The sequence below is a fragment of the Hemitrygon akajei genome, chromosome 4 (assembly GCF_048418815.1).
Source record: "Hemitrygon akajei chromosome 4, sHemAka1.3, whole genome shotgun sequence".
NCBI lineage: Eukaryota > Metazoa > Chordata > Chondrichthyes > Myliobatiformes > Dasyatidae > Hemitrygon > Hemitrygon akajei.
Genome location: NC_133127.1, coordinates 196,195,901 through 196,221,328, shown reverse-complemented (window position 1 = coordinate 196,221,328; position 25,428 = coordinate 196,195,901). Strand labels below are relative to the sequence as shown.

General features: G+C 46.5%; 1 protein-coding gene across 1 annotated transcript in view; it reads right to left on the bottom strand.

Annotated features, from left to right (window-relative positions):
• clpb (ClpB family mitochondrial disaggregase) overlaps positions 1–25,428 on the bottom strand; it is a 173,709-nt gene that overhangs the window by 112,970 nt on the left and 35,311 nt on the right. The window contains exons 4-5 of the mRNA XM_073044342.1: positions 18,596–18,699; positions 2,724–2,852 (exon numbers count right to left, since the gene is read on the bottom strand). Coding sequence (XP_072900443.1) covers positions 2,724–2,852; positions 18,596–18,699 — 233 coding nt within the window. The remainder of the gene's footprint in view (positions 1–2,723; positions 2,853–18,595; positions 18,700–25,428) is intronic.

The following is a 25,428-nucleotide window of genomic DNA, read 5'->3' as shown; positions in this document are numbered from 1 at the left end:
AACACAGGTAAACAGTAAACAGCTCAGTGTCCTAGTGACGAGACCTCGGTGATGGCAGGGTATTCATTAGTCTCATGGCCTGGAGGAAGAAGTTATTACCCAGTCTGGCAGTCCTAGTCCTGATGCTCCTGGACCTCCTTCCTGGTGGTAGTGGGCGAAAGAGTTTGTGGTGGGGAGGTAGGGGTCCTCGACAATGATTCAGGCCCTTCGTCTGCAATCCTCCCATTAAGTCTCAGAAAAAAGGGTGAGGAAGAGCCCAGTGATCCTCTCGGTGGCGATGCCTCCCACAGGTCCACATGAGGACCACTACATCAATGACTTCCACTTATTTCAAAGTTTGCAGATGATATAAAACTTGGAAATATAACCATGAGGAAAAAAGGACTGATGCCATGACCTGAAGGCACACCAGCATCTCTACTTCCTCAGGATGCTAAAGAAATTCAGCACATCCACTCTGACCCTCAGAAATTTTTATTGATACACCACAGAAAGCATCTTACCCAGATGCATCATAGCCCGGTACGGCACCTGCTTTGGCCGTGACCACAAGAAACCGCAAAGAGTTATGAACACAGCTCAGCACATCACGGAAACTAGTCTCCCCTCCATGGACTCTCTCTACACTTCTCACTACCTCGGTAAAGCAGCCAGCGTAATCATGGACTTTACATACCCCGGACATTCTCTTTTAACCTTCACCCACATCACCCCTCCCCATCAGGCAGGAGATACAAAAGCCTGAAAGCACACACCACTAGACTCTACCTACCTACTGTTATCAGACTACTAAATGGTCTACAAATACCCTGAGCTGTATCTCTAAATGAAAAAATTATAAATAAATAAGATAGTTCTTGACCTCACAATCTACCACCTAATGAGCTTGCGCTGTACTTTTCTCTCTCAATTTAACACTTTGTTCTGTAACATATCCGAAATGCTGGAGGAACTCAACTGGTCAGGCAGCATCTATGGACAAGAATAAACAGTCGACGTTGCGGGTGGATTTATTCTGAATTCTGTTTTTGTTTTCCTTTAGCTATCTTAATGCACTTATGTGACAAGACGATCTGCATGAACGGCATGCAGAACAAAGCTTTTCACTGTACCTCGGGACGTGTGACAATCGTAAACCAATTTACAGACCTCTATCATTGGTGTAATGCACAGAAAACATTTAAAGTGGTATATCTAAAGTGATAATGTTTACTGGGAAGGCTGAGAAGGAACGATTAGATACAAGAGCGCTTGTTAACACTGGAAGTGTGGCGACACTTGCATACGGCCCCCAGCACATCCTTGGTCTGTGTTGGTTGTTGATGCAAATAATGCATCTCACTGTATGCTTCAATGTTACCATGTACAGCACAGAAACAGCTGGCAGCTCGTTCCACACTCTCACCACCTTCTGAGTGAATAAGTTTCTCCTAATGTTCTTCTTAAACTTTTCACTTTTTGCCTTTCACCTATGACCTCTAGCTTTTAGCTTCTCCTAACCTTTTTGGAAAAGTCTGCTTGCATTCACCCGATCTATACCCCTTATGATTCTGTAAATCTCTATCAAATCTCCCCTCAATTTTCTACATTCCAAAGGATAGAATCGTAACCTATTCAATATTTCCATCTAACTCAGGTCTTCCACAGCTTGCAACATCCTTGTAAATTTTCTCTGCACTCTTTAAACCTTGCTTACATCTTTCCTGTAGATAGGTGACCAAAACTGCACACTATAATCCAAATTAGACCTCACCAGTGCCTTATTCAACTTCAACATAACATCCCATCTTCCACACTCTATACTTTTGATTCATGAAGGTCAACTTGCCAAAAGCTTTCTTTATGACCCTATCTACCTGTGATGCCATTTTCAATTATTATGCACTTGTATTCCCAGATCCCTTTGTGCTCCTCAGTGCCCTACATTCACTGTGTAAGACCCACCCTGGTTGGTCCTACCAAAGTTCAAAAACCTCGCACTTGCCTACATTAAATTCCATCTGCCATTTTTCAGCCCACTTTTCCAGATGGTCCAGATCCCTCTGCAAGACACGACAGCCCTCCTATCCATCCATTACACACCCATGTGTCAAATAAAGCCAAAGCTAATAGACCATAAGACATGGGAGCAGAATTAGATCATTCAGCCCATCGAGTCTGCTCCACCATTCCATCATGGTTGATTGATTATCCCTCTCAACCCAATTCTCCTGACTTCTCCCCATAACCTTTCATGTCCTGAATTATCAAGAATCTCTGTCAATCTTCATCATAAATATACCCAATGACTTGGCCTCCACAGCTGCGTGTGGCAATGAATTCCAAAGTTTCACCACTGTCTGGCTAAAGACGCCCCTTTATTCTGAGGCTGTCTCTTCTGGTCTTAAAATCCCCCACCAGAGGAAACATTTTCTCTGTATCCACTCCATCGAGGCCTTTCAACATTCGATAGGTTCCAATGAGGTCATTCTTCTGACTTTCAGTGAATATCAGCCCAGAGCCATCAAACACCATGAATCAAGCAGCCTTTCAACTCTGGAATCATTTTCATGAAAGGGGTGAACAGCAGCGGGAATTGAACCCCGACTGCTGGCGCTATGAAGTATTGTACTGACTGCTACACTGCTGTGCCCCCTATGTTTTAGAGCAGCATTTGGATCCATATTACGATAAACTCGAGTTTGACTGGGCATGAGATTTATGATTTGAGGATCAACTCTTACCGGCCTCAAGCAGCAGCTGGGTGCTTTGGTAGTCGTCAGCCAGCACAGCGTAGTGTAGGGCTGTACAGCCATGGAAACTGGCCCGAGTGTTCAACCGGTTGCTGAACTCATCTTCCCTGCTCACCAGTACTGCAAAAGAAAGCACAGCAGGATTTAATAATTCCCCACGTCAGGGCACCTTCACTGTATAGCATGAAGCACACTTCACTCCACTCTGGGTCAGCAGGACTTACTGTGCAAATTGCAGTACTGAGGGAGAGTCACACGGTGGGAGGGGTGGTACTGAGGGAGGGTCACGCTGTGGGAGGGGTGGTACTGAGGGAGGGTCACGCTGTGGGAGGGCTGGTACTGAGGGAGGGTCACGCTGTGGGAGGGGTGGTACTGAGGGAGGGTCACGCTGTGGGAGGGCTGGTACTGAGGGAGGGTCACGCTGTGGGAGGGCTGGTACTGAGGGAGGGTCACACTGTGGGAGAGCAGGTACTGAGGGAGGGTCACACTGTGGGAGAGCAGGTACTGAGGGAGGGTCACACTGTGGGGGGGAGGTACTGAGGGAGGGTCACACTGTGGGAGAGCAGGTACTGAGGGAGGGTCACACTGTGGGGGGGAGGTACTGAGGGAGGGTCACACTGTGGGAGGGGAGGTACTGAGGGAGGGTCACACTGTGGGAGGGAGGTACTGAGGGAGGGTCACGCTGTGGGAGGGGTGGTACTGAGGGAGGGTCACACTGTGAGAGAGGTGGTACTGAGGGAGGGTCACACTGTGGGAGGGAGGTACTGAGGGAGGGTCACACTGTGCGGTGATACTGAGGGAGGGTCACACTGTGAGAGGGGTGATAGTGAGGGAGGGTCACACTGGGAGGGAGGTACTGTGGGAGGGTCACACTGTGAGAGGGGTGGTACTGAGGGAGAGTCACACTGTGAGAGGGGTGATAGTGAGGGAGGGTCACACTGGGAGGGAGGTACTGAGGGAGGGTCACACTGTGGGGGTGGTACTGAGGGAGGGTCACTGTGAGAGGGGTGATAGTGGGGGAGGGTCACACTGTGGAAGGGGTGATATTGAGGGAGGGTCACACTGTGGAAGGGGTGGTACTGAGGGAGGGTCACACTGTGGGAGGGGGTGGTACGGAGGGGGGATCACACTGTGGAAGGGGTGGTACTGAGGGAGGGTCACTGTGTGGAAGGGGTGGTACTGAGGGAGAGTCACACTGTGGGAGGGAGGTACTGAGGGAGGGTCACACTGTGGGAGGAGTGGTACTGAGGGAGGGTCACACTGTGGGAGGGGTGGTACTGTCACACTGTGGGAGGGGTGGTACCGAGGGAGGGTCACACTGTGGGAGGGGTGATACTGTGGGAAAGTCACACTGTGGGAGGGGTGGTCACACTGTGGGAGGGAGGTACTGAGGGAAGATCTACCTGCCATCTCACATAGATGCAACAAATTCCATAACAATATGTCAGAAAGCTGTCAGCGGAGTTTGCCCAAGGCACTGACTAAAACGGATGACGTGGTTTACCGTTTCATTTGGGTCTGTGAAGTTGCTTGGGGGCCGCATTTATTTACTTATTGCAAAATAGCGCAGAATGGGCCTTTCCAGCCCTTCAAGCTGCGCTGCCCAGCAATCCTGATTTAATAATCATAATAATAATAATAAGTACTTTATAGATCCCGAGTGGGAAATTACTCCATTACAGCAGCAACGTTTAAAAACACACTTAGCAATAATAATAAATGTAATAATAACTAATGAAGTACAGAATAATAATATACTTAATAATAATTTACAAATGTGCAATAATAATGCACAAAATAATAAAACAGACTATTGTACTCTCCTGTCACACAGAGATGAACTGTTGTACATGCTTATTGCATTTGGAAGGAAAGGTTTTCTGTAACGATCCTTGTGACAGCAGAGCTGAATGAGTCTGTCTGAAAGGATGCTCCACTGCTTATTCAGTAGGTCATGGAGAGGATGTGCCAGATTGTCCATAACCTACTTACAGGTCAATTTACAATGACCAATTAACCTACTAACTGGTACATCTTTAGACTGTGAAAGGGAACCAGAGCATTGCATGGAGCGGATGTACCGACTCCTTACAGATGATGTAAGATTTAAGCTCTGACATCCTGATGATGTCGTGCTATGCTACCATGGTGTCCATTATACTTCATTAGGAGTTTGAGGAGACTTGGTATGTCACCAAAGACTCTACCAAATTTCTACAGATGTACCATGGAGAGCATTCTTACTGATTGCATCACTGGCTGGTATGGAGGGGCGACTGCACAGGATCGGAAAAAGCTGCAGAGGGTTGTAGATTCAGTCAGCTCCATCATGGGCACCAGACTCCCTAGCATTGAGGCAATGCCTCAAAAAGGTAGCATCCATTATTAAGGACCCCATCATCCAGGGCATGCCCTCTTCTCATTGCTATCACTAAGGAGGAGATACAGGAGCCTGAAGACACACAGTCACTGTCTTAGGAACAGTTGTTCTGCCAACAGATTTCTGAATGGACAATGAACTCATGTACAATACCTCATTACTTTTTTGTCCTTTTTGCACTACCAATCTATTTTTAATTTATATATTATTCCAATTAATAGTTTATTTATTATTATGTATTACAATGTACAGCTGCCACCAAACAACAAATTTCACAACATATGCTAGTGATATTAACCGTGATTCTGATTCTAGTCTTTCAGCCTTAGAAGTACCCACTTCAGATTGCCTCTAAGGCTTAATATCCAAAAACTGAAGGGATGCTCCCATGATGTCACTGACTTTACCCAAGGAGTCAAGCCCACCTCTCCATGTAGAGTGGTCATTAATTTTCAGGTACACAAGAGATTGACCAGATGCTGGAAATCTTGAGCAACACACACAAAATGCTACAGGGACACTAGTAGTACGAGAGGTGCAGATAGGGCTTGGCTGACAGGGTGGAGTTACATCTCTACCAAAAGAAATCTTCCTTTCACTAGTCATGGGAGGCAGGTAGTGGATGGTCGTATGAGCAGCTGGTGCATATAACAAGTCCTGGTTATGCGACCACTGACGCCAGGCAAACTTTGAAGAGTATTGATAATGGCTGGGCTCACCATTACCAGAAGGCGGCAATGGAAAACTACTTATGTAGAAAAATTTTCCAAGAGTTTGCCCATGATCAGCCACTCTACAACATGGCACATCATGATGATGATTGACAGGGTGACTGAAAAGAGGCCTTTACTCTATCATGAAGGATCCCACCCACCCTGCTCATGGACTGTTCGTCCCACACCCATCAGGGATGAGGCTACATAGCATCCACACCAGGGCCACCAGACTCAAAAACAGTTACTTTCCCCAAGCGGTAAGGCTGATCAACACCTCCACCCACTAACCCACCCCTCCACACCCCCAATCACCACTACTTTATCATTTCCTGTCAGTCACCTTATGTACAGTCACTCCTGAACCCAGCATCACTTTATGGACATACAATCAATCTATGTATAGAAGCTATCTTATGTATTGATATTTATTTTGTTTTGTTATTATTGTGTTCTCTATCTTATTGTGATCTTTTTGTGTTGTGTTGGATCTGGAGTAACAATTATTTCATTTTCCTTTATGCTTGTGTACTGAAAATGATATGAAACAACCATGAATCTTTAACTCAGCTGGTCAGGCAGCATCTACGACAAGGAGTAAACAGTCGACGTTTTGGGCTGAGATCCTTCGTCAGGACTGGAAAGGAAGGGGGAAGAAGCAAGAATCTACTTTGAAACCATTTTTCTTAGTGTTTGGGAAACAAGTAATACTTGAAGTAAACACACGGGCAAAGATGGTAGCTGTGTGTGAGTGTGAGTGCATATGTTTGCGTGAGTTGGGTGGAGACCCCTTTTATTTCCGACATGGAAAGTGTAACGAACAGCAGTTGCCACGGAAGATGAATTTCAGACACTAGCAGTCTCCACTATAAAAAGATTAAAACGTTATTATTGTTGTCCCCCATGGTTCAACGTGACAGAACAGTCATCATTTGTAAAAAATGTCTGTGCATGAGATAACTACAGCAAACTCAATAAAGTGTCAGCTGACGACTGCTCCGTCATCCATCAACAGCTCTGGCTGCAACATCTCACCTCTTAGTTTCTGATCACACTGGAACAGAGGCTGGCAATATCTCGGCAACATTTGTACATTAAAAACAACAAAGGGGGAGAGAGGGAGACGGGGAGCGGGAGGAGGGGAGAGGGGGAAGAAGGAGGGGAAGGAGAAGGAGGAGAGGGAAGGGAAGAAGGAGGGTAGGAGGGGAGAGGGAGGGGGAGGGAGAGGGGTGAGGGGTGACAGAAAGAGAGGGAGACAGAGGAGGAGAGAAGAGGGAGGGGGAGGGGGAGAGGGAGGGAGAGGGGACAGGGAGGGGGAGAGATGGAGACTGGGGAAGGGGGAAGAGAGAGAGGAAGGAGAGTGGGAGAGCAGAGGGGGAGGGGGAGTGGGAGAGGGTGCAGAGGCAGAGGGAGGAAAGGGAGCGGGAAGAGGAAGGGGGAGAGGGAGGAAGGAGGAGAGAAGGAGATTGAGGAAGAGGGGGAGAGAGAGTGGGGGTGAAGGGGTGAGGGTGTGAGAGTTGAGGGATGAGGGGTGACGGAGACAGAGGGAAAAAAGAGAGAGGGAGACCAAGAGGAGGAGAGAGAAGTGAGAGAGGAGAGAGGAGAAGAGGAAGGGAGGAAAGGGAGGAAGAGGGAAAAGGGAGGAAGAGGGGAAGGGAGGAGGAGGGGAAAGGGAGGATGGGGAAAGGGAGGAAGAGGGGGAAAGGGAGGAAAAGGGGAAAGGGAGGAAAAGGGGAAAGGGAGGAGGGGGAAGGGAGGAAGAGGGCAAGAGAGGAAGAGGGGAAAGGGAGGAAGGGGAGAGAGGGAGAGGACAGAAGATGGGACAGTGAGAAAGAGGCAGAGAGGGAGAGATTAGAGGGTGAGGGGGGAGGAGGGGTGGAAAGGGGAATGAGAGGGGTAAGGGTGAGTGGGAGGGGAGTGGGGGAGGGGGCAAGAGGGAGGGGGGAGAGATGAGAGGGGAGAGAGAGGGGGGGAGAGAGGTGGGAGGAGAGGGGGAGAGAGGGGGAGAGAGAGGGAGGGAGAGAGAGGGGGAGGAGATGGTGAGATGAGGGGAGAGAGAGGGAGGAGAGAGAGAGAGGAGAGAGAGAGGAGAGAAGAGGAGAGAGAGAGAGAGAGAGAGAGAGGGGAGGAGGGGAGGGAGAGAGAGAGAGAGAGGAGAGGGAGAGGGAGAGGGAGAGGGAGAGGGAGAGGGAGAGGGAGAGGGAGAGGGAGAGGGACCCACCCACCCAGCACAATGATTTGACTGGCCATGTCATCTTCTTGGTCTGTACCTGTTTAACGTTAATGTGGCTTGTGAAAGAGGAATTACTTTGATAAACCAAGTTGGGAAATCTGGTGACTACATTGTACAAGGCTAAAGGGACTCTGAGAATCTGTGTGCTTTCATGGTGGAAACTGGTGCGGGGCAAGTGGCTAAGTCCTGTCTCCCAGATCCACTACAATAACGAGACCTGGTTGTTCTCTCTGGAGAGTTGGAGGCTGAGGGGAGAGCAGATAGATGTTTATAAGATAATGAGAGGCAGAGAAAGAACTGACAGACTATTTCTATTTTTTCCAAGAGTTGAAATGTCTAATACCAGATGGCATGCATTTCAAGTAATTTTAAAGGAGATGTGAGGGGCAAGTTTTTTTTTTACCCACAGAGAGGGGTGGGTACCTGGTATATTCAGCCTGGGGTGGCAGAAGAGGCAGATACATTAGGGATTTTTAAGAGACATTTAGACAGGCACATGAATGTGAGGGAAATGGAAGGATATGGACAGTGCATGAATAAAACAGATTAGTAGCCATTTGATTACTAGTTTAACTGGTTCAACACAACATTGTGGGCTTAAAGTCTGTTCCTGTGCTATACCGGTCTATGTTCAATGACAACTGGATCCTTGCGCATTTGGGCCTCTCTGGGAATCAGAATTGTTTGTTGGATCTGGGCCAGTACTTGCTGGAGTTTAGAAGTATGGTGGGGGGGGGGGGGGGTAATAACTCATTGAAAGCTAACGAATATTGAAAGGCCTAGATAGAGTGGATGGAGAGAGGACTTTTCCTATAGTAGGGAAGCCCGGGACCAGAGGGCACAGCCTCAGAATGGAGAGATATCCATTTAGAACAGAGATGAGGAGGAATTTCTTTAGCCAGAGGGTGGTGAATCTGTGGAATTCATTGCCACAGATGGCAGTGGAGGCCAAGTCACTGAGTATATTTAAAACAGAGGTTTACAGGTTCTTAAGAGCATCAAAGGTGAGAAGAAAGGAGATTGGGTCTGAGAGGGAAATTTAATCAGCCATGATCGAATGTGGAACAGACGTGATGGGCCAAATGACCTAAATTCTGCTCCAATGTTTTGTGGTCTCTTAGAGATTGGGAGGGGAGGGTAGACAGATAGATAGGTAGAACTTTAATGATCCCAAAGGAAATTGCAGTGTCACAGTAGCATTACAAGTGCACAGATATAAATATTAGAAGAGAAGTAGAAAGAATAAAAAAGATAAGCTACCACAAACAGTCTAATAGGAGGGGGTCATCACCTCCCTGGCTATAGGTCGACTGATTATAGAGCTTAATGGCTGAGGGATAAGAATGTCTTCATATAATGCTCTTTGGAGCAGCACAGTTATCTTAGTCTATTGCTAAAAGTGCTCCTCTGTTCAGCCAAAGTGGCATGCAGAGAGTGAGAAACATTGTCCAGAATTGCCAGGATTTTCCATAGCATACTTTGTTCTACCACAGCCTCCAGTGTGTCCAGTTTGACTCCTATAACAGAGTCAGCCTTTCTAATCAGTTTACTGAGCCTGGTGGTACCACTCTTGATGCCATTGCCCCAGCACACCACCACATAGAAGATTGTACTGGTGACAACAGACTGGTAGAACATGTGAAGGAGAAGCCTGCATACTCCAAAGGACCTCAGTCTCCTCAGGAAGTAGAGACAATTCTGGCCCTTCTTGTACACAGCCTCTGTGTTGGTGCTCCACTCAAGTCCGTCATTTTGGTGCACCCCCAAGTACTAGAGTCCATCACCATCTCCTTTGTCTGACTGATGTTGAGCTGCACATGACTCAGGTTGCACCATTGGACAAAGTCCTCTACCAGGGCCCTGTGTTCATTCTCCCGTCCTCCCTTTATACACCCAACCATTGCTGAGTCATCAGAGAATCTCTGCAGATGGCATGACTCAGTGTTGTATCTGAAGTCCGAGGTATACAGGGGTAAACAGGAAGGGAGCCTATACAGTCCCCCATGGGGCCCCCGTGCTGCTTATAGCCATGTCTGACACACAGCTCTGAAGCTGCACACTGTGGTCTGCCAATCAGGATAAAATGGAGGAGCCAATCTGCATTGAACAGAGCTTTTCCTCCAGCAGTCAGGGCTGTACGGTATTGAAGACACTTGAGAAATCAAAAAACATGACCCTCACAGTGCCCTGCTTATCCAAATGGGAGTAGACTCTGTTCAGCATGTACATGTCAGCATCGTCAACTCCAACATGCTCCTGGTAGGCAAACTGAAGGGGGTCGAGGGCTGATCTGTCCAGGGGTTGAACGTGAGCTTCTGTTGGGTCTTCACGAGTCTGAGGTCAGGGCCACTGGACAGTAGTCATTCAAGGCTTTCGGTTGGCCCTTCTTGGGTACTGGAACCACACGTGATGTTTTTCCGCACAGTCGGGACCCTTTCCAGACTGGGACTCAGATTGAAAATGTGCTGGAGAACTCCACACAGCTGCTTAGCACACTCCTTCAGCAACCTGGGGTTCACACATCCAGTCCCAATGCTTTCCGTGTCCGATTTCCCCAGAGCCCTTCTCACCCGCTCAGTCATGAAGGTGAGTCGGTGAAGGGAGCTGATGGAAAGTGAGGGCTGGGGGAGGTGAAAATTGAGGCACAAGCAGTTGGTATGTGGAGGTGTGGAAGGTAGTGCAGGGCAAGGAAGGCCTGTGTTGTTCATCCACATGTTGAGTTGGAGGTGGGAAGTTGGAGGAGGGAGGAGGGGGAGGCATTGGTGCTGAGGGAGCATTGCGTGCCTCTGCACCTGGACTGGTGTTCTGAGGGGGTTGTGAACAGGAAGGCAATTGTCAAACCTATTAAAGAACTGGATTCTGAGGATTTGTTTTCAAGCTTCTCGATTTGGACCCTCTGAGGACCCCAGGTACTCACATTCAATTGATTATTTCTCCCGCTGCTTCTCTCACCATGTTCCAGGTGTCACGCTTTCCCCCATGAGGAGGTACCTGGTGTCCCTATCCCAGCCACTTCCACCACTCCGAGATTCTCTCTCTGCTGCCTGTAATAGATCTGTCAGCTACTCTATCCTCTGCCAGGTCCACGCTTTTAATCACCTGTTCTTTAACTTTCTCACAGCTTGCGAGGATCAGAAGATCACCTGTCTACAGACCACAGAACCTGCCATCTCTAATGCCCGGATGTCTTCAGACTACAATCCCTGCTACCGACCTCAACAGCTCTAACAATCCAAAACAGGTTCAAAACCCGGACTCCGCCACCATCAACGCGGGTTCCAAAAACCTCGGACACCTTCAAAGTATCGATTACGCAACCTCCGGCTATGACCTCCAGGCTGGGTCTTCACGCGCTGCTCTGCTTTTTCCTGCCCCACTGAACTCATATCTGCATACCTGGACTCTGCTTTATCCCCCTGGTTCAGTCCCTTCCCACCTACATCCGTGACACTTCACACGCTCTTGGATCTTCTCAATAATTTCAAGTTCCCTGGCCCCCATCATCTTAGTTTTACTATGGATGTCCAGTCCCTATACACCTCCATCCCCCACCAGGAAGGCCTCACAGCTCTCCGTATCTTACTCGACACCAGACCCAACAAGTTCCCCTCCACCACCACTCTCCTCTGACTAGCGGAACTTGTCCTCACTCTAAATAATTTCTCCTTTGGCTCCTTCCACTTCTTTCAAACAAAAGGGGTATCCATGGGCACTCACATGGGTCCCAGCTATGCTTAATGTTTGTTGGCTACGTGGAACAATCTATGTTCCAAGCCTGCATTGGTGTCTGTCCCCCACCTTTCCTACGTTACTTCAATGACTGCACTGGTGCTGCTTCCTGCACTCATGCTGAACTTGTTGACTTCATCAACTTTGCCTCCAACTTCCTAGGGCACCCTCAAATTTACCTGGTCCATTTCCCACACCTCCCTCCCCTTTCTCAATCTCACTGTCTCTATCTCTGGAGTCAGCTTTATCTGTTGATGTCTATTATAAACCCATGGACTCTCACAGATACATAGACTATACCTCTTCCCACCCTGTTACTTGGAACCCTTCTCTCAATACCTCCATCTCAACCACATCTGCTCTCAGGATGAGGCTTTTCATTCAAGAATGAAGGAGATGTCTTCCTTTTTCAAAAAAAGGGTCTTTCCTTCCTCCAGAATATACGCTGCCCTCAACCACACCTCTTCCATTTCATGCACATGTGCTCTTATCCCATCCTCCCGTCACCCTATCAGAGATAGGGTTCCTCTTGTCCACACCTACCACCCCACCAGTCTCCAGGTCCAGCACATAATTCTCCGGAACTTCTGCTATCTCCAACGGGATCCCCCTACCAGTAACATCTTTCCCCGCTCCCCCCACTAACTTTCTGCTTTCCACAGGGATCGCCCCTGACACAATTCCCTTGCCCATTCATCCCTCCCCACTGATCTCCCTCCTGGCACTTATCCTTACAAGCGGAACAAATGCTACTCCTGCCCCAACACCTCCTCCCTCACTACCATTCAGGGCCCCAAACAGTCAGGTGAGGCAACATTTCACCTGGAGATCTACTGGGGTCATATACCGTGTCCAGTGGTCCCGGTGTGGCCTCCTGTATATCAGTGAGACCTGACGTAGATTGGGAGACTGCTTTGCTGAGCACCCACGCTCCATCCATTAGAAGAAGTAGGATCCCTCAGTGGCCACCCACTTTAATTCCACTTCGCATTCTGATATGTACATCCATGGCTTCCCCTACTGTCATGATGAGGCCAAATTCAGGATGGAGGAGCAACATCTTATATTCCATCTGGGTAGCCTCCAACTTGATGGCATGAACATCGATTTCTCGAACTTCTTGTAATGCCCCCCCCCCCCCACTTCACCATTCCCCATCTCACCTTATCTCCTTGCCCACCCCACCACCTCCCTCTGGTGTTCTTCCCCCTGTTCTTTCTTCCATGGCCTTCTGCCCTCTCCTATCAGACTCCCCCTTCTTCAGCCTGTTTCTCTTTCACCCATCAACTTCCCAGCTCTTTACTTCATCCCTCCCCCTCCCTTGTGTTTCTCTCTTGCCTCCCCACCTTTTAACTCTACTCATCTTTTTTTCTCCAGTTCTGCCGAAGGGTCTCAGCCTGGAACATCGTCTGCACTCTTTTCCATAGATATTGTCTGGCCTGCTGAGTTCCTCCAGCATTTTGTGTGTTTGAAGAATTGGTTTAATTCATTAGCTCATTCATGGCTGCATTCAGAGGTTCTACAGCCAGATTGTTTGAAGCCAGTGATGTACTTCACACCTCCCGTGTGCTACTCTGCCCAAGCTTGTTCTCCAGCTCTCTCCGTATTTCTCTTTAGCCACCTTGATCTTCTCCTTTAGCTCCCTCTGCATATGCTTCAATTCCTCCCTGTCTCCTGATCTAAAGGCTCTCTTTTTGTGTTTGGGAAGAGCCTCTAAATCACTGGTGACCCATGGTTTGTTGTTAGGGGAGCAGTGAACAGTCCTTGATGGTATTACAGTGTCCACACAGAAGTTGATGTAGCCACTGATGCAATCAGTAAGCCCATTAATGTCCTCCCCATATGGTTCACAAAGCACATTCCAGTCAGTAACCTCAAAGCAGCCCTTCAAGGCCTCAATGGCATTGGAAAACCATTTCTTTACTGTCTTGGAGGTAACTAGCTGTTGCTGTACTTTGGGCTTATACAAGGGCATGAGGTGAACCAGGTTGTGCTCTGATCTTCCAAATGCGGGGAGAGCTGTGGAGCTGTATGCATCTTTAGCATTTGCATTCAAGAGATCCAGTGTTTTATTTTCTCTTGTATGACACTTGACAAACAGATGGGTGGGGTTGTCGAAACAGAATGGTTGAAGTCTCCCGATACTGCAATGAATGCACTGCGGTATGGAGTCTGGAGTCTCGTGATGTGGGTGATGTCACACGCAACATTAGTACTGCGTCGGGAAGGCGGAATGTAGACAACGAGCAATATGGCGTGGCTGAACTCAAGCGGTAGAGAAAACAGAAGCAAACTCATAGCAAGCAGTTCAATGTCCAGACTGCAGATTTGTTCTTTTCCAGAAATGTGACCAGGATTACACCATCTATTGCTCACAAACACAACAAGTCCATCTCCCTTCCTCTTACCACACCCTGGATTAACTCTGTCTCCTTGTACCGTTGCAAACCCATTTACAGTAGCATTGGAATCCAGGATTTGCTCATGGAACACAGAACACTGCATTCCTGACATTCATTCTGTGTCCTTGTGAGCACTACTAGTTCCTCCATTTCATATGCCAGCTATCTTACGTTCCCCATAACGATTGAGAAGAGCCCAGCATCTTCCCTCTCCTGTAGGAGATGACACTGTGTGATGCAGACTGCAGGGAGAGCCTACTGATTGGGATCCAAGGCAATGGAGGTCTTTCACTGAACGAGGGACCAAAAGTCGATTTCCTCAAGTAGTAAGATGTTCAGTATAATACTGAGCCTCGTCCTTTTCCTTACCAATCCCTGTTATATCCAATTGCCATGGTAATCAAAACTGGACCACATGTGCAATGACTGAATGTCCATTCCTCAGAAGACAGAGAATCTTGTAAACTTAATTGCTTTAATTCAAGAAGTTTCTCCTGATTACTGTCCAAAATGGAGAAATATTTATTTAGAGATACAACACGGCAACAGGCTCTTCCGCCCATCGAGGCCTCACAGCCTACTTAACCTACTTGCCCGTACATCTGTGGAATGTGGGAGGAAACCAGAGCATGTGGAGGAACCCTCATGTCCACGGCGCGAATGTACTGTACAGACTGTATACAGACAGTGGTGGGATTTGAACCCACGTCCCTGGCTCTGTAACAGTATTCAGCAACTATCGTGCTACTGTGCTGCCTCTGTTGGACTTCTTCTAGGCCCAGACCAGGGGAAGGTTTGTTAAATGCTTCCAGCACTGTGACACTGTGTATCTGATAATACACACAAGAAAGCTGTGCCAGAACTTTTCATGCCTTCTGGCACATCGGGAGGCTTATTTTTTTGCCTTCTCCTTAGCATTTTTTGTCTGGTTTTTATGAGGCTGAGTCATTAGGTCAACGCTCAACCCAGCACAAATGACTGGCCGGATTCGAGCCTGGAACCATTTGCCTCGAAGTCCAGAATGGATGCCTCTACAGCACTGGCTGGCAAATCTGATGCTAAGTGACACAGACAAAGTGCTGGAGGAACCTGCGGGTGAGGCAGCAAGGAGAACTTGCAGGGAGGGGAACAGAGTCCTGATTAAATGTCTCTGCACGAAACACCAAGTCCTTATTCCTTTCAATAGATGCTGCCTGGCCTGTTGAGTTCTCCAGCATTTTGTGTGTGTGTTGCTTTGGATTTCCAGCATCTGCAGAATCTCTTGAGTTTGTGAATGATGCTGACGACCTGATATCAGCTTTTGCTCTATGTTTAAGATAGTTATAGCTTTCCATTCTTGTATCACCTTTCACCTCATCATCCCCTTATGCCTTACAGGAAACACCAAAGCCCTTGAATAAATCCTACAAAAAGTAGTGGATATGGTCCAGCCCATCACATAAAGCCCTCCACAACAATGAAAACTTCTAAATGGAGTGTTGTTGCAGAAAAGCAGCATCCATTATCGGGAACCCCCACTACCCAGGCCATGCTCTCTGCTGCCATCAGGAAGAAGGTACAGGAGTCTCAGGACCCACACCAGCAAATTCAGAAACAGTTATTACCCCTCAGCCATTAAGCTCTTAAACTGGAGGGGATAACCTTACTTGCACTGTCACTGAACTGTTCCCACAACCTATGGACTCACTTTCAAGGACTCTTCCTCTCATGTTCTCGATATTTATTGCTTATTTACTTATTATTAATATTTCTCTTTTCTTCTATTATTTGCAGTTAGTTGTTTTTTGCACACCGGTGGCACACCCAGACAGTGTGGTCTTTCATTGATTCTATTATGGTTATTGGATTCGTTGAGTACGTCCGCAAGAAAATAAATCCCAGGTTTGTATATGGTGGCAGCTTCTATAGAAATGAATTAAAAGACGAGGTTTTGGACCAAGACCACTTTGTAAAGTGCAGTTTCCAGCATTAAGTGGGGAGAAAGACTGCGAAGATCACACTTCAAGGAATGGGAAAAATAATCAAACTATCTATTGTACATGGCCAAGACAACAGAGGAAACATTCTCTTTTTTCACAGGAGTGACCTGTGGTCAGATAACATGGGGCTCCCTCAGCACTGCCCTCTCCCACCCTCGCCCCGAACTGTGGGCCCGTTGTACTACCAACATCCCTCCTTCCCCACCGCCAAACTCTGCAGGACTCTCTCAGTGTACCATGTCTTGAAATAGAGCAGCCTCATTATAGAAATGTTGTGTATGCTTTAGAGAGGGTACAGGGGAGATTTACCAGGATATTAACTGGTTAGAGAACATGTCTTATGAGGATAGTTTAAGTGAGCTTGGGCTTTCAGAGTGAAGGAGAATAAATGGTGCCTCGATAGAGGTGTACAAGATGATAAGAGGCTTAGGTAGAGTGGACAGCCACAGACTTTTTCCCAGGGTGGAAATAGCTAATATGTGTGGGCATAATTTTAAGGGGTGATGTTAGAGGTTGCTTTTTACACAGAGAACGGTGGGTGCGTGGAACACCCTGCCTGGGGTGGTGGTAGAGGCAGATAAATCAGGGACATGCAATAGAGTCTTAGATAGGCACATGGATAACAGACAAATGGAGGGCTATGAAGAAGGGATTAATTTTAGTGTAAGTTGACTGGTTGACACAACATCACAGGCTGAGCGGTACTGTTCGATTTTCTACGTTCACCTTCTCTGCATTACACCACCACCAATGTAGTGGCCCCTCGAGGCATTGGGTCACCAGATAAATTCCTAAACCGGTGTATCTGTAGTGGGATTTTGACTCAGGATCAATTGCCCAATGACACGCAAGATATTATCCGAATTCCTGCTGCTGCTGACCCCAGAATGCAGAATGCCGGGCCGCACAGAAGCGGAGCTTTGAAGTGCCAGTGATCGGGATTCAATTCCCTCCACCTGAGTTTGTACGTTGTCCACGTAACCATGCGTGGGCTTCCTCCGGATGCTCCAGTTTCCTTCTGCGTTCCAAGCACCTCACTAAATATATATGAGACATGATTTCCGTAGAGCAGGGGGATTAGAGGTTATGGGGAAAAGGTTAGGGTCAGTAAATTGTGGGCATGCTATCCTGGCACCGGAAGCGTGCCAGCACTTGTGGGCAGCCCCCAACATTATGCTCAAAATGCACTGGCCGTTGACACCAATGACACATTTCACCGTATGTCTCAATGTTTTGATGACAAGTAAAGGTAACCCTTGTCTTTACCTTTAGAATCTGAAGCAAATAAATTATGTACTTGCTCTCTTGTTGTCCCCATTTTGCAAACTAACAGCAGATCAGAAAAATGAGCAGGGATTTTGTAGAAACATATACAATTATGACAGCTCCAGCTCCTGGCCTTCACATTGGCTTAGCTACTAAGCCCAGTTTCTACTGACAGAAGGGGCAAAGGCTGGTTACTGGCACCTGAAAACCCCATCATGGAGATGGGGCTCATCTGCGGTCAGCAGCTCATCAAGGAGAAGGGAAACTCTGACCTCAAACCTCTGCTGCCTTACGGCTATACCCACTCATGGGGAAGGCTTCAGGAGTAAACATCGAAGGAAAAATCCAAAGCTAGAGTCCCTAAGGCAGTCCTACACGGAGTTCAATACTGACTAGCAACTCCTGTGATGCCAGTGGTGCCAAACTGTGTCAGTCTCTGCCATTCCTTTGAATTCATCAGCTGCATGAAAAGGGGGAGCTTGCTCCATTGGCAACAGCTTGCCCTCCATATTGTACCACCCTGGTTGCACACTGACGGCATAGCATCAACAACGTAGACAGCTAGGACACAACATCCACGGTCAACCCCAACCAGCAGAGGGCCTCAAGATAGGATAGAGGCAGGCAAGTTGTTTCCTCTGGTAAGTGAGACTAGAAGACATAGCAGATTCAGAAGACATACTAGAATCTCTAGTAGATTCAAGATGGAGATGAGGAGGAACTAGTTTTCCCAGAGAATAGTATATCTGGAATTCTCTGCCCACAGAAGCAGTTGAGGCTACCTCATTAAATGCAAAAAAGAGAAAATCTGCAGATGCTGAAAATCCGAGCAACACACACAAAGTGCTGGAGGGACTCGGCAGGCCAGGCAGCATCTGTGGAGAGAATAATGAGCCAATGTTTCAGGCCGAGACACTTCATCAGGTCCACAGATCTTAAAGGAGCAGGTTTGAGAAAAGAGAAGCAGTGAGGTCTGGAATTGAATTCCAGAGTCAGGGTCTGGATGGTGCAGGCTTTTTGGAATTGTGAAGATTCTGAAGACAGGAATGGCCAAGCTCCATTAAGGATTTGAAAGCACAGATAACAATGTCCATACTCAGTGGGTGAGGAGTGAATGATTCAGGACAGAACACAGACATGAAGCACTGTCAAACCACGCACCTTCCAGAGAATGGATGCGTTTCTCCCTCGATGTCTCGTACACATTTCTGAATTCATCTCCAAGATTGGGGTCAGCACCAGCCTCCAACAGAACCTTTACCACACTGCAGGCAGAACAAACAGAACTCTCATGAATAGCGCATTCAGATAGGACCACCCCTCCCACAGCATGACTATCTCTCAGTACTGCCCCACCCAAAGTGTGACCTGTCCTCAGTACCACCCCTCCCATAGCAGACATGACATCAAAACATTCAGCCCACTCATTCTGCTCTGCCATTCCATCATGAGCGATTTATTTTCCCTCTCAACCCCATTCTGCTCCCCCCTTGCCGTAAACTTTAACACCCTTACTAATCAAGAGCCTATTAATCTCCACTTTAAATACAGTACCTATAAAAATATATTCCTCCCCTCCCCCGGAAGTTTTGATGGTTTATTGTTTTACAACATTGAATCACAGTGGATTTAATTTGGCTTTTCTGATAATGATCAACAGAAGAAGACTCTTTCGTATCAAAGTGAAAACAGATCTTTACAGAGTGATCTAAATTAATTTACAAATATAAAACACAAAATAATTGATTGCCTAAGTATTCACCCTCTTTATACACCAAATTGTCATTGGTCCAAACAATTAGTTTTAGAGGCCACATAATTAGTTAAGGTTACCTAGTTACATATAAACCTGTGTACAATCAATGTGTTTCAACTGATTGTAGTAAAAATACACCTGGACCAACTGCTGGTGAGTCGGTATCCTGCCAAAAACTACATCATGAAGATAAAAGAACAAGCAATTCTGCAAAAAGGTTATTGGAAAGCACAAGTCAGGAGATGGATACAAGAAAATTTCCAAGACACTGAATATCCCTTGGAACACAGTTAAGTCAATCATCAAGAAATGGAAAGAATTTACAGAACAGCTACAAATCTTGCAGGCTATCCTCAAAAACTGAGTGACTGTTCAAGAAGGGGACTAGTGAGGAAGGCAACCAAGAGACCTATAACAACTCTGGAGGAGTTACAAACTTCAGTGACTGAGATGCAGAAGACTGCGCATACAACAACTGTTGCCCGGGTGCTTCACCAGTCACAGCTTTATGGGAGAGTGACAAAGAGAAAGCCACTGTTGAAAAAAAAACTCACATGAAATCTCAGCTAGAATTTCCCAGAAGGCATGTGGGAGACTCTGAAGTCAGCAGGAACAACGTTTCATGGTCTGATGAAACCAAAATTGAGCTTTCTGGCCATCAGACTAAATACTATGTTTAGCTTAAGCCAAACTCCACACAACATCAAAAACACACCATTCATACCGTGAAGCAAGGTGGTAGCTGCATCATGCTGTGGGGATGCTTCACTGCAGCAGGCCTTAGCTTGTGAAGGTAGAGGGTAAAATGAATGCAGCAAAATACAGGGAAATCCTGGAGGAAAACCTGATGTAGCCTGCAAGAGAAATGTGACTTGGGGAAAGATTTGTTTTCCAGCAAGACAATGACCCCAAGTGTAAAGCCAAAGCTACACAGGAATGGGTTAAAAACAACGAAGTTAATGTCCTGGACCAAAGTCCAGACCTCAATCTAATTGAGAATTTGTGGCTGGAGTTGAAAAGAGTTGTTAACTCATGATCCCCATGCAATCTGACAGAGCTTGAGTGGTTTTGTAAAGAAGTAGTTAAAGTTAAAGTCTGTCCCGAGCCTTATAGGCTCATCAGGCCAGTGCTTATGCCGGTTTCCGTGGCTTGAAGCAACTGAGAGTATGAGACTCCTCCCAGATAGGACGCCAGTCTATCGCGAGGTTAACCCCCAGCATTTTGCCGGTACCCATTTTCAGCTGGATGGACTGGAGTGATGTGTGGTTAAGTCCCTTGCTCAAGAACACAACACACTGCCTTGGCTGGGGCTCAAACTCACAACCTTCAGATCGCTAGTCCAACACTAGTAACCACTTGGCCACACGCCACACTTTGTAAGAAGAATAGGGGGAAATTACAATGTCCAGATGTGCAAAGCTGATAGAGACCTATCCACACAGACTTAAGGCTGTAATTGCTGCCAAAGGTGCAGCTACTAAATACTGACTTGAAGGAGGTGAGTAATTATGCAATCAATTATTTTGTGTTTAATAATTGTAATAAATTTAGACCAATTTGTAGAAATTTTCATTTTGACACATATTAAATCCACTGTTCCACTGTGATTCAATGTGGTAAAACAACAAAACATGAAAACTTCCTGAGAGGGGGTGGTGGATACTCTTTATAGGCACAGTATACCCAATGACTTGGACTCCACTGTCATCCGTGTCAATGAATTCCACAGATTCACCACCCAGTGACTAAAGAAATACCTCCTCATCTCTGTTCTAAAGGTGCGTCCACGTATTATTCTGAGGTTGTTTGCTCTGGTCCAAGATTTTCCCACTATAGTAAACATCCTCTCCATGTCCACTCTTTCTAGGCCTTTCAATATTTGGTATTCTTCATTCTCCCCCCTCATTTTTCTGAACTCCAATGAGTACAGGCCCAGAACCATCAAATAATCTTCGTACATTAATGTTGTGCTTAAGGGACCATCATCAAGGACCCCTGTCATTCAGGTTTCTCTCCTTGCTGCAGCCATCAGAGAGGTGGTTCAGGAGCCTCAGGACTCACACCACCAGGTTCAGGAATAGTCGTTACCGCTCAGCGAACAAGCTCCTGAACCAGAGGGATAACTTTATTCACTTTCACTCACCTCAACACTGAACTGTTCCCATAACCTATAGGCTCACTTTCAAGGGCTCTTCATCTCACTTTCTCTGTATTTATTGCTCATTTATGTATGTACAATGTCCTGCGTATGTTACTCAAAATGGCTTCTTTGGGTTGTTACGAGTAGGAATGCTTCTTTGTCTGATAAGTGTTTCTCTCGCTGTTGTTTCGCTTTAGAATGGCTGATATGGTAATTGTATTCATTTGTTAATCAATGGGGAATGTTATTGTGGTTTGTGAGGCTGGGAACTTGGGGGAGGGGTTTCGCGGGCTTTTTGGTGTGAAGAGAGTCGGGAGGAAGACGGACGAGGAAGGTGGACAGGCGCTGGACTGCTCGGAAGACCACCGGGGTGGTCCCAGGTGCGATGACGTGGCTGTCGGATGATTCGTTGATTGAGCTCCTACGATGTGCACTACACTGACTGAACTTTGATAAGTTGGCGCCTTTTGTTTTTTTCTTTCCTTGTATATATATATATTGTATTGCCTAATACTTCTTTAGTTAATGTTAGTAAACTCTATAAAGTGTATTTCATAACGGTATTTGGTGTGAAGTTGATACGGTGGGCGGCGCGAGGCATAAACTCGATTCTCACAGCACCTGCGTGTACGGGAGGTGGGTTGGTGTGTGGCTGGATCTCCTTTTCCCCTAGACATATACCAGCCTTTTGGTTAAGTGTTACATGTATAATTATTATTTTGTATTTTTTGTTCTTGTATTTGCAGAGTTTGTTGTCTTGTACTCTCAGTCGCTTCACGCCACGGAAACTGGCATAAGCACCAGCCTGATGAGCCAATGAGGCTCGGGACAGACTTTAACTTTTTTCAAATATACATAAAGTCTTGGCCTCCACCACTGCTTGTGGCAAAATTTCCACAGATTCACCAGTCTCTAGCTAAAGAACTTCCTCCTCATTACCGTTCTAAAAGGACACCGCTTTATTCTGAGGCTGTGTCCTCTGGTCTTACACTCCCACCATAGAAACATCCTCTCTATTAAGACCTTTCACTATTCAATAGCTTTCAATGAGATTTCCCCCCGTCCTCTTATTCTTCTGAATTCTAGTGAATAGAAGGACAGAGCCATCAAACGCTCTTCTTTGGGGACATTGAGGTTGGATGGATAGGTGCCTCACCTGAGACAGAAGTTGAGGAGGAATGAAGAAATAAGAACACCTCAGTACGTGGTGGTGGATACAGTACAGCTGTTAAATATGTGGGTTATGACCAAAGAAAAGATGGCTGGAGTCGCTTAGCACTTTAGCGCAAGGGTGTTTATTAGATGCGTCAAAAACAAACTTACAAAAATAGTGAAAACTGCCAGTATTTACAAAAAGGTAACTACCAGAAAACACAATAATAGCTCTGTACTATTCTTAGCCCATGTTAACTCCTCGTAGCCCCTCTCTCCCTCTCATTCTGAGACGATAAGGCCATAAGATACAGGAGCAGAAGTAGGCCGTTTGGCCCATCGAGTCTGTTCTGCCATTCAATCATGGGCTGATCCAATTCTTCAAGTCATCCCCACTCCCCCACCTTCTCCCCATACCCTTTGATGCCCTGGCTAATCAAGAACCTATCTATCTCTGCCTTAAATACACCCAATGACTTGGCCTCCACAGCCGCTCGTGGCAACAAATTCCACAGATATGCCACCCTCTGACTAAAGTAATTTCTCCGCATCTCAGTTCTGAATGGACATCCTTCAATCCTGAAGTCGTGCCGTTTTGTCCTAGACTCCCCTACCATGGGAAATAACTTTACCATATCTAATCTGTTCAGGCCTTTTAACATTCGGAATGTTTCTATGAGATCCCCCCCCCTCATTCTCCTGAACAGGGAATACTGCCCAAGAGCTGGCAGACGTTCTTGGGCTGTATTCTTTCACAATCATCAGAGAATTGCAATGGATTCATACCCTCCTCCCTGACGGGAATAGGAGAAACAGCTCTCTCCCTCTCCCCCTCCCCCTTTCCCTCCCTCCCCCTCTCTCCCCCCTCTCTCTCTCTCTCCCTCTCCCCCTCCCCCTCCCTCCCCCTCTCTCTCTCCCCCTCTCTCTCTCTCTCTTCCTCCCTCCCTCTCCCTCCCCCCCCCCCTCTCCCGGCGATGTGTTGGGCAGGTTTAATTACCTGTTGTAGAGCCTTCCTGTCTGCTGCAGTGCAGTTCTCATACCGTGCAGCTTGTTAGGATGCTCTCTACTGTGCATCTGCATGGTCTATGCCTCTTATCTTGTACTGACTGGAGAGGATGCAATATTAGATCTCCAATTAGGAAACAAGTTAGGACAGGTGACGGAAGTGTGTGTAGAGGAACACTTTGGTTCCAGTGATCATAACACCATTAGTTTCAACTTGATCATGGATAAAGATAGATCTGGTCCTCGGGTTGAGGTTCTAAACTGGAAAAAGGCCAAATTTGTAGAAATGAGAAAGGATCTAAAAAGCGTAGATTAGGACAGGTTGTTCTCTGGCAAGGAGGTGATTGGTAAGTGGGAGGCCTTCAAAGGAGAAATTTTGAGAGTGCAGAGTTTGTATGTTCCTGTCAGGATTAAAGGCAAAGTGAATAAGAATAAGAAACCTTGGTTCTCTAGAGATAATGGAACTCTGATAAAGAAGGAGAGAGAGATGTATGACGTGTATAGGAAACAGGGAGCAAATAAGGAGCTTGAAGAGTATAAAAAGTGCAAAAATACTTAAGAATGAAATCAGGAGGGCTAAAAGAAGACATGAAGTTGCTTTGGCAGTCAAGGTGAAGGATAATCCTAAGAGCTTCTACAGGTATAATAAGAGCAAAAGGATAGTAAGGGATAAAATTGGTCCTCTTGAAGATCAGAGTGGTTGGCTACGTATGGAACCAAAAGAAATGGGGGAGAGCTTAAATGGGTTTTTTGCATCTGTATTTACTAAGTAAACTGGCATGGAGTCTATGGAAACAAGGCAAACAAGTAGTGAGGTCATGGAACCTATTCAGATTGAAGAGGAGGAGGTGTTTGCTGTCTTGAGGCAAATCAGAGTAGATAAACCCCCAGGACCTGTCAGGGTATTCCCTCGTACCTTGAAGGAGACTAGTGCTGAAATTGCAGGGGCCCTGGCAGATATATTTAAAATACCAGTATCTACGGGTGAGGTGCCGGAGGATTGGAGGATAGCTCATGTTGTTCTGTTGTTTAAAAAGGCTCTAAATTGAATTGTGTAAGGTGTGGGAAACAAGTAAGGAAGTTATGGAACCTATGACAATTAAAGAGGTGGAAGTACTGGCGCTTTTAAGAAATTTAAAAGTGGATAAATCTCCAGATCCTGACAGGATATTCCCCAGGACCTTGAGGGAAGTTTGTGTAGAGATAGCAGGAGCTCTGACAGAGATCTTTCAGATGTCATTAGAAATGGGGATTGTGCCGGAGGATTGGCGTATTGCTCATGTGGTTCCATTGTTTAAAAAGGGTTCTAGAAGTAAGCCTGGCAATTATAGACCTGTCAGTTTGACATCAGTGGTGGGTAAATTAATGGAAAGTATTCTTAGAGATAGTATTTATAATTATCTGGATAGACAGGATCTGATTAGGAGTAGCCAGCATGGATTTGTGCGTGGAAGGTCATGTTTGACAAACCTTAATGAATTTTTTGAAGAAGTTACAAGGAATGTTGACGAGGGTAAGGCAGTGGATGTAGTCTATATGGACTTCAGCAAGGCCTTTGACAAAGTTCCACATGGAAGGTTAGTTAAGAAGGTTCAGTCGTTAGGTATTAATGCTGGAGTAATAAAATGGATTCAACAGTGGCTAGATGGGAGATGCCAGACAGTAGTGGTGGATAATTGTTTATCGGGATGGAGGCCGGTGACTAGCGGGGTGCCTCAGGGATCTGTTTTGGGCCCAATGTTGTTTGTAATATACATAAATGATCTGGATGATGGGGTGGTAAATTGGATTAGTAAGTATGCCGATGATACTAAGGTAGGAGGTGTTGTGGATAATGAGGTGGGTTTTCAAAGCTTGCAGGGAGATTTATGCCGGTTAGAAGAATGGGCTGAACATTGGCAGATGGAGTTTAATGCTGAGAAGTGTGAGGTTCTACATTTT